This window comes from Xyrauchen texanus, chromosome 26 (genome assembly GCF_025860055.1).
Source record: "Xyrauchen texanus isolate HMW12.3.18 chromosome 26, RBS_HiC_50CHRs, whole genome shotgun sequence".
Classification (NCBI taxonomy): domain Eukaryota; kingdom Metazoa; phylum Chordata; class Actinopteri; order Cypriniformes; family Catostomidae; genus Xyrauchen; species Xyrauchen texanus.
In genome coordinates, this window is record NC_068301.1 from 16259717 (window position 1) to 16278714 (window position 18998).

At 40.8% G+C, this 18998-nt stretch overlaps 2 protein-coding genes across 2 annotated transcripts; one reads left to right on the forward strand and one right to left on the reverse strand.

Moving 5' to 3' along the window:
• The first annotated feature begins 7537 nt into the window (after positions 1–7537).
• On the forward strand, positions 7538–13299 carry LOC127619484 (cytochrome b-c1 complex subunit 7-like). Its single transcript, XM_052092327.1, has 4 exons — positions 7538–7616; positions 8821–8889; positions 9000–9166; positions 12519–13299. The coding sequence occupies exons 1-4, from the start codon at positions 7538–7540 to the stop codon at positions 12594–12596; spliced, it is 393 nt and encodes a 130-aa protein (XP_051948287.1). The 3' UTR covers positions 12597–13299.
• Positions 13300–13470: 171 nt separating this feature from the next.
• LOC127620199 (leucine-rich repeat-containing protein 14B-like) lies at positions 13471–18995 on the reverse strand. Its single transcript, XM_052093331.1, has 3 exons — positions 17955–18995; positions 14298–14657; positions 13471–14102 (listed from the first exon to the last, which is right to left on the reverse strand). The coding sequence occupies exons 1-3, from the start codon at positions 18857–18859 to the stop codon at positions 13787–13789; spliced, it is 1581 nt and encodes a 526-aa protein (XP_051949291.1). The 5' UTR covers positions 18860–18995; the 3' UTR covers positions 13471–13786.
• Between the last annotated feature and the right edge of the window lie 3 nt (positions 18996–18998).

Consider the following 18998-nt stretch of genomic DNA (forward strand, 5'->3'; position numbering starts at 1 on the left):
GCAAGGACCCAGTAAACTGCCCCATGCATTGTAATATTTCTTCAAAAGTGACTACACGCAGCACTCACCCCTTCAACGTTCAAAGTGTATATGTCAACTATATCACGCACATGAAACCAGGCGCCTCTATAGGCCAGCATGATTTAATCATAAAGTTCCTTAAAGGAGCAAGTCCATTAAAACCCACCTCGGCTAGCTACAGTCCCGACTTGGGACTTAACTTTAGTCTTAAAAACACTCGCAGGGCCCCCCTTCGAGCCTTTTGACTCTGTTGATTTGTGCATGCTCTCCATTAAGACTGCACAACTGCTGGCTCTGGCCTCAGTAAAACGGGTAGGTGACCTGCATGCACTGTTCAGTCGACAATTCATGTCTGGAGTTTGGCCCCGGTCTTTCAAGAGCCACTGTCAAACCCAGAAAATGCTATGTACCCAAGGTTCCGACCACACCCTTCAAAGCGCAGGTGCTTCACCTTCAGGCCTTCTTCCCTCCTCCATTTAATTCAGATGAGGAACAGTCATTGCATTTGTTATGCCCTGTGCAGACACTACAGACATATGTTGCAGGTACACGCCAGTTTAGATTGTCTGATCAGCTCTTTGTAAGCTATGGAGGACACACAAAAGGAATGTCCGTCTCTAAGCAAAGACTTTCTCATTAGATTGTCGATGCAATTACCCTGGCTTACGAGTTGCAGGGTCGGACTTGTCGGACAATTGGTGTTAAAGCACACTCAACTAGAGGCATGGCCTCCTCATGGACAAATGGTGTGTCCTTACAAGACATATGTTTTGCAGCAGGATGGTCCTCTCAAAACACATTCGCAAGGTTTTACAACCTAGACGTAATGTCTTTCTTCACAAGTCCTCTCTGTTTAGAACACTTGCTATTCATTGGCCATATAAATATATATCCTTCCCTTTAAGTACAGGTTCCCCATCATTTACACAACCCCATGCATTCAAGCTGTTATATTTCCATAAGTCACAAGCACTTCATTATAAATAAAATCTCCCGGCCGGGTTCATAAGGAGTAATTCACACTATATGGCTATAGCTCATATTATCATTATGAGTGCTCTCCTCCTGGCCATCATGAGGATCACTCACTGCGGCATACTCGTGTCGGTCGTCGTCCCATAAGACTGTGCCGCCATGTTTCCTCTCTAGGAAGTTATGTCGTGTAGTGCGGCGTGATGGGATTCTGTTCCCCATATGCCTTAGTAAGCGCAATGTCAAGCGGACTGAAGTCATAATGGAACGTCTCGGTTACATATGTAAACTCGGTTCCCTGAAACAAAGGGAACGAGACATTGCGAACGCTAGCCGCACCAAAAGACTCATGAGGCACGAGCAATGCGCTCCTTGTTCTCAGTCAGAAATTCAGAGGAATTAAATAAATTGGGGGGTGTTCGCTGTCCTTTTCTGCATATCGCGGCCGTTTTGTGGTCTGTTTTGCATGGCGGCTCATTTTATCTAATCGCGGCTCATTCTAGCTTGTTTCACGGCCGACCCACTGGCCCGCTAGGTTCTCCCAATGGCCAGTACGCCCCTGATCGGCCCCAAAGTGCGTCGGCCCACCGGGAAAATGCCCGGTATACCAGATTACTATTCCATCCTTGCCTCCCATCTGCCAGTGATGCTTGATTCAACTTCCCTTGTCTACTACCTGCGCAGATATCACCAGCGCAACTGGGTTGTAGGTTGCCAGGTTGAGGTCACAAATAGGTTGAAATTTGTATGTGTTGATTGTGTGAGTAGGATGCGTAATATATTATATTATAATATTAATATTATTTTTATGACTGTTTAGTTAAGATGCTGATCATTTGCATTTATTGTCATCGTTTTAAAAATATATTTTACATTATGTCTTACAATATGTACATTTAAAACGAATGTTTGTTGACGTAGTGGCTAGTTTTATGTGAATCGCTGATGTCCCTTGTGTTGCCTGTCAGCACAAGCGCGTGAACGTTACCACTTTTCAAATTTCGTTTTAACACTGATTATGAATGTAGCCGGTGAGGTAGCAATTGGTAAAGGGGCGTGGCCAAGTAGGTAGAGGGTTTATAAGCAGGCACCTGTAAGGAGGCCTAGAGAGGAGGTCCCATCTTTTGTGTGGAACTGGGCTGTTTGGTAGCCTTTCCCTGTGTGTTGGTGCACGGACACGGCCTGGGTGAGCAGGTCCATGTTGGTTTGTGCGTGAACGGTCTGGTGAGCAGGCAGACGCAAACGTTGTGGATGTGTAGGCCATTGGTCATGCTCGTTCCTATCTTGGAAGTTAGTCCAGGATTGGTGGATGTGTTGCAGGTTTAGTTGATCGCTGTTCCTCTTGTGTTTGTTTTGTTTTTGATTTCCCCGTTTAGCCAGTACCTGTAGATGTGCGCTGTATGCCTCCAGCGCAGAGAGTGTATAGATGTTGTGAATCGTACTGGCTAATGGGGTGTTTTTTTCTTTTTCCTTGTTTGTATATCACTTCCCAGCCTCGTGTTGCTAGCCAGCCCTTGTATTCTCTGTACTATATTGATGCTTTAACACACATGAACCATTTATTTGCATGAGACTTAAGTTTGTAGTGTAATGGTTTGGTTTGAGTGTGTGGTACTTCTATTTAATATGATTTTGGGGTTGTTCGTGTAATTTATTTTGTGCTTTATTTTGAATCGTTCTGTGTGACAAAGTTGGGGATTGTATTGGGGTTTATAGGGGGTTGGCTGGTTGTTAACATCCTTTGAGGGGGAATGAGTTTTTGTTCTACAATGTACTTTCTTTTTTTGATTTGATATATGTATTGTTTATTTATCAGTTTTTTGACAGAAAACAGAAGGAGGGGGAATCTTTACAACAGTTTTCTCATGCATTGATGGATCTTATGGACAAAGTACAAAAAGCTAACCCTAATGCTGTGTCTGACTTTCGGGTGGTTCTGCGAGATCAATTTTGTGAAAATGTTCAGGACCATACCCTTCGTAGAGAACTAAAGAGGTTGGTGAGGCAGAACTCTTCTTTGACTCTCCTTGACCTACGCAAGGAGGCAATGCGTTAGGTGGAGGAGGGACAGCGTCAAAGAAATAGATCAAGTAGAGTTGTTCCTCACTCATTTGAAACTCAAGCTGTTGCTACATGTGAAGAGAATCGAGTGGTTGGTTCTGAATTTGCAGAATTGAAAGATATGGTCCTACGACAGCAGACACAATTGGATTTGATTCTTAAAACTTTGAGTACTCAAGAAAGGGTTGCAAGTAATGTTAACAGAATCCCTAGACCTAATAGATTTCACAGAACACCTGATGGCCAACCCATATGTATCAAATGTAATCAAGCTGGTCATATAGCAAGATATTGTATGACCAATATACAAACTAGGTCTGTGCCGGCTTTGGGTTCTACTGGTGGGGCAGTTGCTGAGTCTGTCTCTTCGGCGGAAAACTAGAGCCCTCCAGGGTGCAGAGCCACACACTGGAGATGAGGACATTAGGCTCAAAAACTGATTCTCAAGCTTTTTCTAGTTTGGTAGGGTCTTGTCCAACATTAAAGGTGAAAATGGGAATGGTTGAGGTGTTGTGCTTACTAGACACAGGGTCTATGGTTACCACTGTAACAGAGAGTTATTTTAACCATTATTTTTCTGATTTGGGGAAGGGGGTCTCCGTGACTGTGCATGGTTGGCATTGAAAGCTGCAAATGGGATGGATATTCCATGTGTGGGGTATGTAGAACTTGATGTTAGTTTATTTGGTGTTACATTACCTAGGAAAGGGATTTTGATTGTAAAAGATGCCTGTTCCCCTAGTATGTATGCTCAGAAGGAGAAGATTCCAGCTGTACTGGGTATGAATATTATCCGAGAGTGTTATGTTAATTTATTTAATGAACATGGTTCTGAGCTTTTCCAGGTTCCCCAGATACGAGCAGCTACCCCAGCATGGAAACGGGCACTCTGCTGTTGTCAAAAAATTGAAGCGGTATCAAATTCTTCTTCTGAATTTAAGGTGAGAGTTCAGGGTAAAAACCCGGTCCGGGTTGCTGCAGGTACCATGACTATGGTTCCGGTGACCTGTCCCCAAGTTTCATGTGCGGTGATAGAGTTTCTCTTAGAACCTTTGGGGCCAGAGGAAAATGCCCTTCCAGAGGGTTTGTTGTTGTCTCCCTCTTTGGTATATGCAGAGAGAGGGTTAGTGTATGCACCCATTGTTAATGTAGGTAGTACAGAGGTATGGGTGGCACCACGTCGGGTTATAGGTACAGTCCAAGTGGTGAACTTGGTTACTGCCCCAGGGCCTGCATTACAGATATGTCCTGATAATGTTTATAGTGCTCAGGTGTCTGTTCAGGTGGTTGAGCAGTTGTCAAGTTGTGAAATTGATCTTCCTTCCTGTAAAGGACTTACTGAACAGGAAGCAGAACTGGCAAAGCAGCTATTAAATAAATATCAGGTCATTTTTTCCACTACTGAGGGTGATATAGGTTGTACAGCTCTGATTAAACATGAGATTCCATTGGAGGACGATAAACCAGTTAGACAGCCATATAGGCGAATTCCTCCCTCTCAGTATGAGTCCGTTAGGTCTCATATTCAACAGCTCTTGGACAGTAAGGTGATAAGGGATAGTAGTAGTCCTTACTCGTCCCCGATTGTCCTGGTGCAGAAGCGGGATGGAACAATTAGGATGTGTGTTGACTATCGTCAATTGAATACGAAAACTAGAAAGGATGCTTATCCACTGCCAAGAATCGAAGAGTCTTTGGATGCTCTGACTGGGGCAAGGTGGTTTTCCACCTTAGATTTAGTAAGTGGGTATAATCAAGTTGAGGTAGCTGAGGTAGATAAGGCAAAGACAGCTTTTTGTACTCCATTTGGATTGTTTGAGTTTAACCGCATGCCCTTTGGGCTGTGTAATGCCCCAGGGACATTCCAAAGACTCATGGAACGGTTGTTCGGAGATGAGCGGTTCTCCTCTTTGCTTTTGTATCTGGATGATATAATTGTATTTTCCTCTTCTGTACAGGAGCATTTGTTACGGTTAGAGGAGGTCTTTAAGCGATTGCAGCGGGAAGGTCTTAAGATTAAATTGAGCAAATGCAGTTTTTTTCAGAAGCAGGTGAAGTATTTGGGGCACCTAGTGTCTGAGCACGGGGTGTCCACTGACCCTGACAAAGTGGCAGCAGTAAAAGAATGGAGTTGCCCAGTGCACTTGGCAGAGCTTCATTCTTTTTTAGGTTTTGCCAGCTACTACCGCCAGTTTATTGATGGATTTGCTAAACTGGCTAGGCCTCTTCATGAATTGGTAACAAGGCTGAGTGGTTCTGCAAGAAAGGGTAAGACCCCAAGGCTGCCGTTAGCTTCGGTGTGGGATGCAGAGTGTGAGAACAGTTTCCAAACATTAAAGACAAAGCTGGTTACTGCACCTGTGCTCGCTTATGCAGATTTCCGTAAGCCATTTGTTCTGGAGATAGACGCAAGCCATCAGGGTTTGGGGGCAGTTTTATCCCAGGAGCAGGGTGGTAAGCTTCGTCCCATTGCCTATGCCAGTAGGGGTCTGCGGAGGACAGAGCGGAATATGGAGAACTATAGCTCCATGAAACTGGAGTGTTTGGCCCTAAAATGGGCTGTATGTGATAAGTTTAGAGAGTATTTGTTGGGGAATGACTTTGTTATTTATACTGACAATAATCCTCATCTGTCACCTGCAGACCTCAAAGTTGGGTGCTCTGGAACAGCGATGGTTATCACAGTTGGCTTCGTTCAATTTTGTGATTAAGTACCGCCCGGGAAGGGTTAATCAAAATGCTGACGCACTGTCTCGGCAGGCCATGAACAATGTGTTTCCAGGAACAGAACTTCCCCAAGTGTTACAGCAGCAGGTGAGGGGAAGATCTCCAGAGCGTGTAGTGGTGAGTGCCAGTGAAGTTTCAGCATTGCCTGGATGTTCACAGGTAGATCTTTCTCATTTGCAGAAGGCAGACCCAGTTATTGGACCTATTGCGAAGGCCTGGGAGACAGGTAGCATTTTGCGTTCTTCAGAGTTGACTGGTAGGTATAGAGCTGTAAAGGAGCTGGCTAGGCAGTGGGACCGATTGTGTGAGAAGGATGGGTGCCTCTATCGTTTAGCGTACACACCTGTTGGGCATCGAGAGATATATCAGTTACTGTTACCTCAAAAACTTCAAAGGGAGGTGTTTTGTAGTTTGCATGACAGTCATGGGCATCAAGGAAGGGACTGAACAGTAGAATTAGTGAAGCGTCGTTGTTATTGGCCAGGGATGGTGAGAGATGTGGAACAGTGGTGTCGGGAATGTCAGCGGTGCATTCTCGCTAAAGCAGTTCAACCAAAGGTGAGGTCTTTTATGGGAACACTACACGCGTCCCGGCCTCATGAAATTTTGGCTGTCGATTTTACCGTGTTGGAGCCTGCAAGTGATGGGAGGGAGAATGTGTTGGTGCTCACTGATGTTTTTTCTAAGTTCACTCAGGCCATCCCTACTCGGGATCAGCGAGCTAGTACTGTGGCAGAGGTTTTGGTCCAACATTGGTTCCATTTGTTTGGGGTCCCATGTCGTCTGCATTCAAACCAAGGGCAAAATTTTGAAAGTAACCTTATTAGCCAGTTATGTAAGGTTTATGGTGTACAGAAGAGTCGCACTACCCCGTACCATCCACAGGGTAATGGGCATTGCGAACGTTTAAATCGTACTCTCCATGATTTATTGCAGACTCTGCCCCCAGAGAAAAAGAGGCAGTGGCCTCAACATCTGCCACAGCTTGTGTATGCTTATAACACCACAGTACATTACTCCACTGGTATGAGCCCGTATTTTTTAATGTTTGGATGTGAACCCAAATTACCAGTTGATTTCTTGTTAAATAATCAATTGGAAGAGACTGCAGAGACACCTGATCAGTGGATTGTGGAACATCAAGGTAGGCTTCAGGCAGCATATGGGGAGGTACAGGAGAAACTAAAAGAAAAGGTTGCCCGTCGTAACAGACGTTATGAGGGTAGAGTAATTGATACAGGTTTTGGAGAAGGCGAGTTGGTCTATCTTAAAAGCCATCATCGTGGACGACATAAAATGCAGGATGTGTATGATTCATGTCTGTATAAGGTGGTGCATGAACCAGGAGAGCAGGGTGTTGTGTATTCTGTTGCTCCTGTGTTTCAGGCAGGGCCTGTGAAGCAGGTCCATCGGATGGAAATGCGCAAGGCATTTATTGACCCAGTTTTAGGTGATATAGACACGACTGTGTCCGAAGCTGACTCGAATAGTGGGTCTACTACGGATTCAGATAGTGATTCAGCCTCATGTGTATTATTGCATAAAGATTGTGATGTGTCAACTCCTAGGACAGGTGAGGATAGTGCCTTGGAGAGTTCCCCTGTATCAGAGGCTCAACCCTTAGAGCCGAGGCGTTCTAGGAGAAGCACAGCGGGTCAGCATTCAAACCCTTATAGATTGCCTCGGGCTGCAGTTGCACCAGTATTTGGAGAGGAGTTGTAGTCCCGGATACAGATTTTATATGCTGTTTATGGTGATGAGAACACCTTTGTGTGCATCGGCGGGTCGCCGATTAATTCCTGGGGGGAAGAATGTAGCCGGTGAGGTAGCAATTGGTAAAGGGGCGTGGCCAAGTAGGTAGAGGGTTTATAAGCAGGCACCTGTAAGGAGGCCTAGAGAGGAGGTCCCATCTTTTGTGTGGAACTGGGCTGTTTGGTAGCCTTTCCCTGTGTGTTGGTGCACGGACACGGTCTGGGTGAGCAGGTCCATGTTGGTTTGTGCGTGAACGGTCTGGTGAGCAGGCAGACGCAAACGTTGTGGATGTGTAGGCCATTGGTCATGCTCGTTCCAGTCTTGGAAGTTAGTCCAGGATTGGTGGATGTGTTGCAGGTTTAGTTGATCGCTGTTCCTCTTGTGTTTGTTTTGTTTTTGATTTCCCCGTTTAGCCAGTACCTGTAGATGTGCGCTGTATGCCTCCAGCGCAGAGAGTGTATAGATGTTGTGAATCGTACTGGCTAATGGGGTGTTTTTTTCTTTTTCCTTGTTTGTATATCACTTCCCAGCCTCGTGTTGCTAGCCAACCCTTGTATTCTCTGTACTATATTGATGCTTTAACACACATGAACCATTTATTTGCATGAGACTTAAGTTTGTAGTGTAATGGTTTGGTTTGAGTGTGTGGTACTTCTATTTAATATGATTTTGGGGTTGTTCGTGTAATTTATTTTGTGCTTTATTTTGAATCGTTCTGTGTGACAAAGTTGGGGATTGTATTGGGGTTTATAGGGGGTTGGCTGGTTGTTAACATCCTTTGAGGGGGAATGAGTTTTTGTTCTACAATGTACTTTCTTTTTTTGATTTGATATATGTATTGTTTATTTATCAATAAATCTGTTTTTTTTGTGAGTACATTTGAAGTTAGTTTTTTTTAGCTCCCTTGTTGGAAAGAACGGTTACCCCATAGGTAACAATGGTCGATGTCCACTTGTATGTGGCTTGAGTTTTATTTGGTGTCTAAGTGAAAATATGTATACTTAATAGAGAAATGATACGTTATTCTATGGTTCTCTGATGGTTAGCCGTGTATAAAGTGGATTATTATGACATCTTGTTAGAGTGAACGTGAAAACGTATCAGTAACCTTTTCTGCTATTATAAACTAGTTCACCCTTAAAGGTTTTAAGTATTACCCTCAACTATAGCAAACGTACATTATATTAACTGCCAGTTGACTTTATTATAATGTTGTGTCTTTTATTGCACATGCCATTTGTTTTCTTATTTACCTCTTATTTGTGTGTATTGCCTGTCCCACTACAGCTGCAACCAGCAGGCTCCTGGTGGGCTTCAGAAAGTGGTACTATAATACATGCGGTTTCAACAAACTTGGTAAGCAGTGTCATCTCTTTAATGTGCAACGTTTTGAAATTGTGACCCATCACTGATATTTCATTTAAAACACACATGTACTGATTAATGCAACGTTGCATGTCTTATAGGTTTGATGCGGGATGATACAATCAATGAGGACTTTGATGTGAAAGAAGCCATTCATCGGCTCCCAGAACCAGTTTACAATGACAGGATGTTCTGCATCAAGAGAGCTCTGGATCTGTCAATTAAGCATCAGGTCCTTCCTAAGGACCAGTGGACTCAATATGAGGAGGTGGGAAGTGTACCTTGTAGGGTACGAAATATACTTTTTTGCCCACCAGCCACAGTAGCTGGTAAATAGCCATTTTTACCAGCCACTTTTATTTTTCATATACTGTATATGTTTTATGATTATTATACTATATATGCTGTAGGCCTGTATAGTAAACATTTACCTATATTGAGTATACATGTATAGTGCATATATAACACATACCACAATATGATAATATATGGTAAATTTGCAACATACACAGAGGCTAAAAAGTAAACGGGCACAGAAGAGAAAAAATCTTGTTCAAGCACCATTTCTGAAGCTGTACTGAATTATTTTTACTACACATTACAATTCACCTGTAGCCCTAATGTCACTGCATGCCATTTGCTTTGTAAGGTAACGTATACAGAAGCAAATATCTGGAAATATGATTTCAAAATACAGTGACTTAACTGCTCCTTGAAATAAAGCTAAAGGGATAGTTCACCCAAAAATGAAAATTCTCATTATTTATTCATCCTCATGCCATCCTAGATGTGTTTGACTTTCTTTCTTCTTCTGAACACACATTTTTGTAGAAAAACATCTCATCCCGGTAGGTCCATACAATGCAAGTGAATGGTGGTCAAAACTTTGAAGCTCCAAAATGCACATATAGGCAGACTAAAAATATAATTTACCACTCTACTCCAGTGGTTAAATCCATGTCTTGAGAAGCAATATGTTAGGTGTGGGTGAGAAACAGAACAGTTTTTAAGTCCTTTTTTATAAATGATCCTCCCTACCCAGTAGGTGGCAATATGCACAAAAAAATGTGGATTGTCAAAATCAAAAGAAGAATGTGGAAGTGATAGTGGAGATTGACTGTAAATGACCCCATTTCCACCTGGTATTAAGATGCATTTCGGGTGATCCGATCACATGTGGTCAGCGCTAATTACAGGTCTAAATATGGTCTAAAACGTTTTGTGATCAGATCACAAAAATCACATACGAATGTGGTGTACGCATTTGTTCTCATCACATTTGAGGTGTAAATGCTAATTTGTCCTGTATGTGTCGTGGAAGCAGTGAAGTGGCACCCCCACCTGTCAATCAATCGCTGCACTAAAACAAGAGTTTAATTTTGCCGGTTACGAGCGGCTTTATAAGGAAATAATCGTCTGATCTGAACATTTTTAAAAAGCTGATACATACACAAGAGAGCTTCACAGCTCTTCTTTAGTGTGTCTGATATCAACACAGATGACAAGCACGGACATCTGAAGATCCTTTAATACAGGTAATCCACTGCAATAACGGATAATTTGCTTGACATTGAGTTTGTGCTTAGATGAAATTTCAACCGCATCTGGGAGAAGCAATGCACCATTTTTTTTTTGTTGTGCTTTCTTTGTCTGTTCTGACTTTGTTGCGATTCATTATCATCCAGAAACATACTGACATGAAACCCTCCAAATCCAAACACAAGTGGTCACTGGAGATGCATTTAAGCGACCAGGGGTAAACGGCAATGTGTGATGTGAACACATGTGCTTTTGACCACATTCGTATGTGGTTTCTGTGATCCGATCACAACTTTTTAGACCATGTTTAGACCTGTATTTAGCGCTGACCACATGTGATAGGATCACCCGAGACGCATCGTAATACCAAGTGGAAACAGGGTCAAAAGGGGCTTAAATATTTATGTGTTCTTGCACACACTTATAATTCTGCTTCAGAAAATATGTATTTAACAACTGGAGACTTATGGATTACTTTTATGCTGTCTGTATGTGCTTTTTGGAGTTTTAAAGTTCTGGCCAACATTCACTTGCATAGTATGAACCTACAGAGCTGAGATATTCTTTTAAAAATCTTTGTGTTCAACAGAAGAAAATAAGGCACACATTTGGAATGGCATGAGGATGATAAAATTATGAGATATTTTTGGTGAACTAATACACTAAAATAAGAGCACCTCCTGGATCGCATATAGGACACTATTCTTGCAAACGGATTCCACACGACAGTGACCTCTGAAAACAGTGAATTAGACACGCGCAAAGATTATCTTCATAATATAATTTGGTGTGTTTGTTCAAGCGTGAGTCTGTGTTTAAAGACATTTCTTTTCATATGACACTCCGAGACTTTTTACAGGTCACCGGCCACAGTGGCTGGCAGATGACCAAAATGACCCCCACTGCATAAAAATGACCAGCATGTGTCAGGTTCTAATTTAATACCCTTGTCCCTTGGGGTCATTATAGTTAAATTTTATAGAACTGTGAGGTTCTAATGAAGTAGTTAGGGCTGTTTGGTTTTTAATCCAATCCTTTCTCCAAAGACTTAACATAGTAATACTAATAATAATGACTTTAACACAGATAAATATTAGTAAATAATAACTTACAACATAACGATAAATATTAGTAAATAATAACTTACAACATAACAAGAAACTCTTGTTGTAGGCACCAGTTACCACAAGAGTGTTCAACAAGATGACACTGAAAAGGATCAATCAACTAAATATAATTAAAAAGAACATTTCAATAGAACTTCGGGGTTGAGATTTGGAACCACACGATGCAGCCTCCACACACACACACACAGGTCTATGGAATCATGCTGCTTAAATCCCCACAGCTTCCTCTCCTCCTCCTCCAATCACATCAGGTTACCAATCATTGGAGTCAGGTGGCAGCCATTACTTCCTGCTTATGGTACAGAGAGGGAGAGAGAGAGAGAAACGGGAAGAAATAAAATAAAAAGAAACAACAAACCAATACGTCTTTGGACGTAACAGCTTCTTATTTTATTTACATGACGTATTACATTTTTGATCGAAATATTCTCTGAAAATGTTCCACTTTTTTGACATGCATCTCAACAACATATATTTTCTGACATTTTTAGACAAATAGAAGTAAGAACCTAAAATGCGAAGTAATCTTTAGAAATCCAAATTTTTTCCTCAAAAAGATTTCTTGACCCAACAATTTCAAACCCAAAGAAATCAAAATTTTGTTCTTCACTGGAACACAAAAGATGTTTGGTAGAATGGCCAGGAAACTCTTTCCCTTACAATGAATGTGAATTCTGTTGAGCTCCTGGAATGACACATTTGCACCAAAAAATAAATAAAAGTAGTCCATATAACTTTAAAGATAAATTCCAAGTGTTCTGAAGCCATATGATAGTATTATGTAAAATTTAAAATTGTTATTCACTCTGGCGATCTCCTCTGCCATAGCTCACAAACGTGTACAATATTCTGTATTTTCATTGTTGGGTGAACTATTCCTTCAATATAATTATTTAAATCTCTGGTTCTGATGTATAAATGATATTTAGCTGCTGTTACTTTTGTTCCTTGTAGGATTTGCGTTACCTTGAGCCCCATCTCGTTGAGGATATCCGTGAAAGGAAGGAAAGAGAGGAGTGGCAGATGAAGTAAAGTGAATTTGATGAGGTTAAAGATCCTGTTTGTTGTGATGTCTGGTGACTTGTATTTAAGAGAAAATGTATAAGTTCCAATACCTATTAAAGTTTCCTTTGACAGAAGTCTATAAATACCTGTTGGTCTTTTCTATAATATTTTTAAAACTTCAGTTGTTCTTTGCTTGGATTTTGGTTACTTTTTAAATATCAAAAGTCATGGCAACATTTTCGTCCAGCCGTGTCATATTCCCAAAGGATATTATATAAGTAATGTTACAGTGAATTCTAAAGCAAAGGCAATTTCTTTATTTATTATTATTCTATAAATGCACAATATACATGAAAATAACTCTTGCTTTTACAAGTAATGGGTCATATATCATTACTGCAGTCTACTGTTCTTTAAAAACAAGAGAAAATAAATCACTAAAGACTCGTTATACAGAATATATTGCAAAGCCTTAAATCAATTAATTCTTTCACGTTAAAATTATATATTATACGTGCTTGTAAATTATTTGTAGAAGCTGAGTTCTTTGTTTCTATATTTTGCCCCATCCATCTTTACAAAGATGCTTGCATAAATTAGTTTCTTCAACTTTGGGCATGTCTCTTCACTGACACTCGTCGACTTGGTTAAGTACACTAACATTAGAAAAAACTTTATTGGGGCAAAATTGTTTAGTGTGGTGGAAATGAAGTAACTGAGTTCTGAATGAGAGAGAGTCTTTTTATATATATATATATATATATATATATATATATATATATATATATATATATATATATATATATATATCATATTTTTTTTTTTTTTTAGACTATCGTTGTTTTAAACCTGTAATCATTTTTAAAATGGATATTCATTGTTTAAAATTGAAGGTGTGGGACAAGGATTAACCTGTCAAATCTTTACATAAAAGGCAATTGAAAAGTAAAAATAAATCAAATGAAGGCCTGGAAAAAAACGTTTCCAAGTCAGTTTTAATGTGACTTTTAAATAATAAAAAAAAGTTTAAATCTGGCCTTTTTATTAAAAATCAACCCCTGCGACATGAAATTGCCAGAAGTTGAAGAAACACCTATATACAGTATTTATGTATATTTACAAAGGTGCTTATATTGTATACTGAATCTAACTGTTAAAATATCCCCCTTAAATCAGTTGCAGTTAAACTTCTAATTTCTTGTTCACCATGAACGGGCTCACTCCATCATTCTTTGCTCTCTCCGTTGGTTTACGCTATTCACCGTATCAATGAAGTTGCCTATGACACTGTTGAAGGAGTGCAACATGGAGACCCCCAGCTCGTTACTCGTCTCATTGATGTCAGGATCGTAGGCTCCAAGCAATGGGGTGCAAACTTCTACATTTCCTTTCCCCACTCTCTCAAGGATGCCCACAAGTTCAGTCCTGGCTTGTTGGAACATCTCTCTATCATAATTCAGCAGTGTCCTGTCATCCAGTGGGTATGTTGCATTTTCAGAATAACAGTCACGAGGGACGGGCAGCTCAACATATCTGTTGATAAAAAGACTCAGATGTTGGTCTACACTTTAATCCTATGATGCTTTATTATTAAATTATTTAAAAAATCTTAAAGCTGATGTAAAATAACCCCAGCTTTCTCTTAAACCCACTTAATACGCAGAGGCAACTAAAAGTACGTCATCCGTAAATGTATTTGCAAAATATCTTGCATGCATGTAGTCATACCTCAAATCTGGAAAACCCTGAGCCAGCACATTGAAAAGATGGCGCAGGGCAGCGGTACTCAATGGGTTACCCAAGATCTTGAATTCTTGGAGTCCCTGGCAGGGAGCTAGTGCTTGAGTGAGCAGATTCAGACACTCTTCATCAAGTCCACATTCTTCCAGACCCAGGCTAGTGAGTGTGGCAGAACACCGATGCAGGAGTTTCCGAAAGGTGTTCGGGAAGAGGTCAGCTACTCCGTGACCACTCAGGTCCAACTTTACTAAGTGCTCACTGTGCAGGCTGTTGGCAAAGTAGGCCATGTCTACTGCGTTGATGTTACAGTTTGCTAGCTCTATACACTGCAGTGGAGTTTGAAGTGGACTGGTGAATGAGAAAGATCAAGATCTTATTTAGGGTAACAGCATCACACTAGCACACTGGAAATACTAATAACATTAAACAAGTAACACATTTATGTAAAAATTTATAATAATAATGATAGTAAATATTTAATATATAACACACATACACTGCAATGTGGAGACTTCTAGAAACACATTCGAGTGGCTCACTAATTAGTACTTTTTTTTAACAATTTATAATGACTCTTCTGCAAAAACACAAAATCTTTTTAGAAGGATATCTCAGCTCTGTAGGTCCATACAATGTAAGTAAATGGTGACAAGCTCGATTACACTTCCTGGCACCATCCAGCCATTTGCGTATGCTTTAAACGCTAGTAAGTGTGATTGAGCTTGAAACCACTATCGTGCCTAGAGACTGCAATGGCAAGATGTACAGTGAAGGAGTTATATTTTGGTCTGATCTCAACCAAAACCGATTAGATGGCTTCAGAAGACATGGATTAAACCACTGGACTCTTATGGATTACTTTTAGGTTTTTAAGCTTGATGTGTTTTTGGAGCTTCAAAGTTTTGGTCACCATTCACTTGCATTGTATGAACCTACAGAGCTGAGATATTCTTCCAAAATGTTTTGATTGTGTTCAGCAGAAGAAAGTCATACACATCTGGGATGGCATGGGGATGAGTAAATGACGAGAGCGTATTCATTTTGGGTGAACTATCCCGTAAATATATACAACAAATTGTACTATGCCTAGCATGTACTATAAATACAGCATGTACTGTACTGTGATTGACAGCAGTGCTTAACCTAGAATTCATTCTACATCAAACAACATACAAATACCATGTAACAAGTGTTAGGTGTAATCTAATTACAATGTAATTAGTTACTGTAATCATTGCGTTCTTAGTACAAAAAGTCGTGTAGCACAAAACTCCTGGTGTTGAGTGTATGGCTTGCATATGTCAAAAAACAAGGAGGAAATATTGACATTGTTTTGCATGAAAAAAAACTTTTGTGGAAAGCATTCTAAAAAGTATCTTAAAAGTAATTAGCAATGTGATTACTTTTATGAAGTAAACTCGTTACAATTTTAAATGAGTAATTATTAATTTAAGCAACTTGCCCAACACTGTATGTTACATACAATCACTCTTTATTAATAAACTCAATGTTACATCTGGGGCGGCACGGTGGTGCAGCGGTTAGCACTGTTGCCTCACAGCAAGAAGGTCGTGGGTTCAAACCCTGGTTGCCCCGGCCTTTCTGTGTGGAGTTTGCATGTTCTCCCCGTGTCTGCGTGGGTTCTCTCCAGGTACTCTGGCTTCCTCCCACCATCCAAAAGACATGCAGGCTAGGTTAATTGGTGTCTTCAAAAAATTGCCCTAGGTGTGGAGGTGAGTGTATGTCTGTCTATGTGTGGCCCTGTGATGGACTGGCGACCTGTCCAGGGTGTCCCTCGCCTTTCGCCCAATGTTAGCTGGGATAGGCTCCAGCCCCCCGCGACCCTGTACACAGGATAAGCGGTTGACGATGGATGGATGGATGGATGTTACATCTGCTTCTGAGGTGAATTATTACATATTGGGCTAAATAGTGTTGTGGAACTACAAATCACTCTAGTGCTCAGTGTTTTGACTGTTATTCAGTTGCAGTGCTATTTAAATGTAGAAGGTATTGTGTTGCCAGGCTCATGTCCTGGCCTCTTACAGCCTTGCAATGACACAGCTGTCTGCATTCTAGCAGTCACTCAAAACAAATAGGGAGCCATCCAATGTCAACAACAACACTCTTGATATAAAACAAAGCTGATTAGGCCTGCGATCCTAATAATGCAATTCTCAAATAAGAAGACATTCTTACATCTCTCTGATCTAACGTTTAAAATAAACTATGTATGACTTCCATAATTTATAATGGATGATTTTAGTGATATTTTTACATGACACCAATAATCATGAGACACCTGAAATGAATACCGGGGCTAGTTGTCACAGGGAATATCTCAGTAAGGATACGACTTTCAGTCAAAAGTCCAATTGCTCAAATGTTTGTTTTCTCTAGCAGACATTTTTTATGTTGGTTTGAACACGTAGTTCAAAATCCTCTTATTAAAATAATTTTTGTCCATTTTACCCTCCAAAGTACAATTTCTCTATTGCATTTTTTGTTAAAGCTCTTGGGTAAACAAATGAACAATCAAATCTCACTGGCACACATTAAGGCAAGGGTCAAATATATTATGTAGGCAAGTTTTAGCCAGAAAGGTTTAAATATGTTCTTAGGACAAAGGTATTTTTAATGAAATTCAGGGCAGGGCAGGTTGTCACATGTTTTAAATGTCTTAAATTTATACCATTCTTCAATTGTATATGTTGGTCCAAAAAATATTTGATATTTTTGTACATTACCTTTTCCATTTTTATTGTTTAATAAATCTTTTTTTTTAGTGCTTCATAATAGAGCTATTCAGCTTTTAGTCCAAAAACCTGGAAGAGAATTTGCCATGGTTTCCCTCTGGATTTTCCAATGGGTTTTTAAACTTTATTATAAAATAACGTCTGTGGTAAACTGTACTTGACAATACGTGGAGGTTTTGTTCTACAAAACAAATGACATACTTTCATACCTCAAACATGAATTTTTAAGTCACTGTGTGTTTTTTTTAAATCAGTATGTAATTCAATAAGGCTTCAAAATTCATGTTTCAGGTATGAAAGTGGGTCATTGGTGTTGTAGAACAACACCTCCACGTATTGTCAAGTAATGTTTACTTTAGACCATATTTTATTATGAAGTTTAAAAACCCATAGGAAAATCCAGAGGGAACCCATGGTGAATTTGACTTCTGGGGTCGCCTTCAAATTGACGACATGGATGAACAGCTCTATTGTTTTACTTTTTAAAATTTGCTCAAAAGCCTAAGTAGGAGGTTCAGTGCAGGTGTAGATGTAACAAGAGGTGTAGATTTTCTTTTGGTTATTGTGATGGTTGGTGACGGAGGACCATGTACCCTCAAAATGTTCACATGTAACCTACACCACTGGTGTACTGACACTCTATAGTATGTCCCACCAAAAGGTCAATGTGTGTTCAATGAACCTTATCTTTTTTACCTGTGCAGTGAGGGTGAAAATGTACAGTACCTTTTTTGTAGCCAAGCCTTTAAGGTATGTGGCTATGCAGAAACTGACTTTGAAAAATAAACCTACCCTGACAAATGTTCACAGCAGTGAAAAGTGTGACAACAAGCTACGGTCTCCCAATAGCTCAACTCACATTGCTCAAATGTGGTTTTAAAGTCCTTACCTCAAAAGTTTCCTCAGGTGTCCAGTAAGAGTGGAGAAGCCCAGATAGAGCTCTCTTAGCTCAGTCAGTTTGCTCATCAGCTCACCCAGAACTCCCAAGAGGTCCACATCCTCTGGACCCAACCTGTGTACATTCAAAGCCTGTGCTGGAAACGTGAGTGAGCGCAGCTGAGGGAACTTCAGCTTGGAGAGCATTACCTCAATGTGTGGAGCCTCCAGGTGCACATTGTGCACCACTTCCAGCTTCTGCAGGCCATGTGATTCCACCAGCTTCAGCAAATAAAAGAGATTCTTGAGGGCCAGCGAGTCCACACGTAAGCCTACAAAGTGCAGCTTTAACGGGCAATGTCTGTGCAGCAACAGAGCCTGTGCTACCACCTCGTAGTTTCTTCCTGTAACAAAGGCATCAAGACGGACATCTACCTCCACATCAAAAGCTGATGGTGCTGCTTGGCCAGCCTGCATGGACACCATAGTCTCATAGCACATGCAAGTAAGCAGTTCAGTGCGTGCCCAGCGGCCAAGTGTACGGCTGCATGGACAGACCTGGTGTTCTGTGTCTTGAAGACCAATCATATCTACAACACGAAGCATTTTTGCATAAGTGCTTGGTGCTTGAAGCACATAGTCCTTCAGACCTTTTAGAAAGGCCTCCAGACAGATTCTGCAGGTGCGGGAAGTCAGATCATCTGGACAGTCCACTGTTCTGCCCAGTAACTTGCGCAAGTTGAGCTCTGTGAGAGGCCACGTCTGGACCAAGTCATGGAGCACTGTGGGTTCCTCATGCAGATAGCTGGCCTTGAAAAGGACTGGGTAGAGATTGTAAGACAAGCAATTGAGGCTCTTACATGCATTTGGGCCATTCTGAATGAAGCCCTCTGCCGCTAAAAACTTGAGGCTCTTCATAGCTGTGCTTGTCAGCTCTTGAAATTAATCAAACTTCTTCTTTAGAGCTGTCAGCCTTTAAGAGACGTGGTGTGTTTCTCTGCCTTCTTTGCAACAACATATATGTGCGTCAACCCTTGGTAAGAACAGAACCTGAAGG

Excerpts from the sequence above, each read along its gene's own strand:
- LOC127619484 (XM_052092327.1), top strand. The coding sequence starts at position 7,538 with ATGAGAACACCTTTGTGTGCATCGGCGGGTCGCCGATTAATTCCTGGG. Across the intron at positions 7,617-8,820 it reads AGCCGGTGAGGTAGCAATTG|CTGCAACCAGCAGGCTCCTG; the intron begins GTAAAGGGGCGT and ends GTCCCACTACAG. Across the intron at positions 8,890-8,999 it reads ATGCGGTTTCAACAAACTTG|GTTTGATGCGGGATGATACA; the intron begins GTAAGCAGTGTC and ends CATGTCTTATAG.
- LOC127620199 (XM_052093331.1), bottom strand. The coding sequence starts at position 18,859 with ATGAAGAGCCTCAAGTTTTTAGCGGCAGAGGGCTTCATTCAGAATGGC. Across the intron at positions 14,658-17,954 it reads CACCTGAGGAAACTTTTGAG|TCCACTTCAAACTCCACTGC; the intron begins GTAAGGACTTTA and ends CTCATTCACCAG. Across the intron at positions 14,103-14,297 it reads CAGGGTTTTCCAGATTTGAG|ATATGTTGAGCTGCCCGTCC; the intron begins GTATGACTACAT and ends TTTTATCAACAG.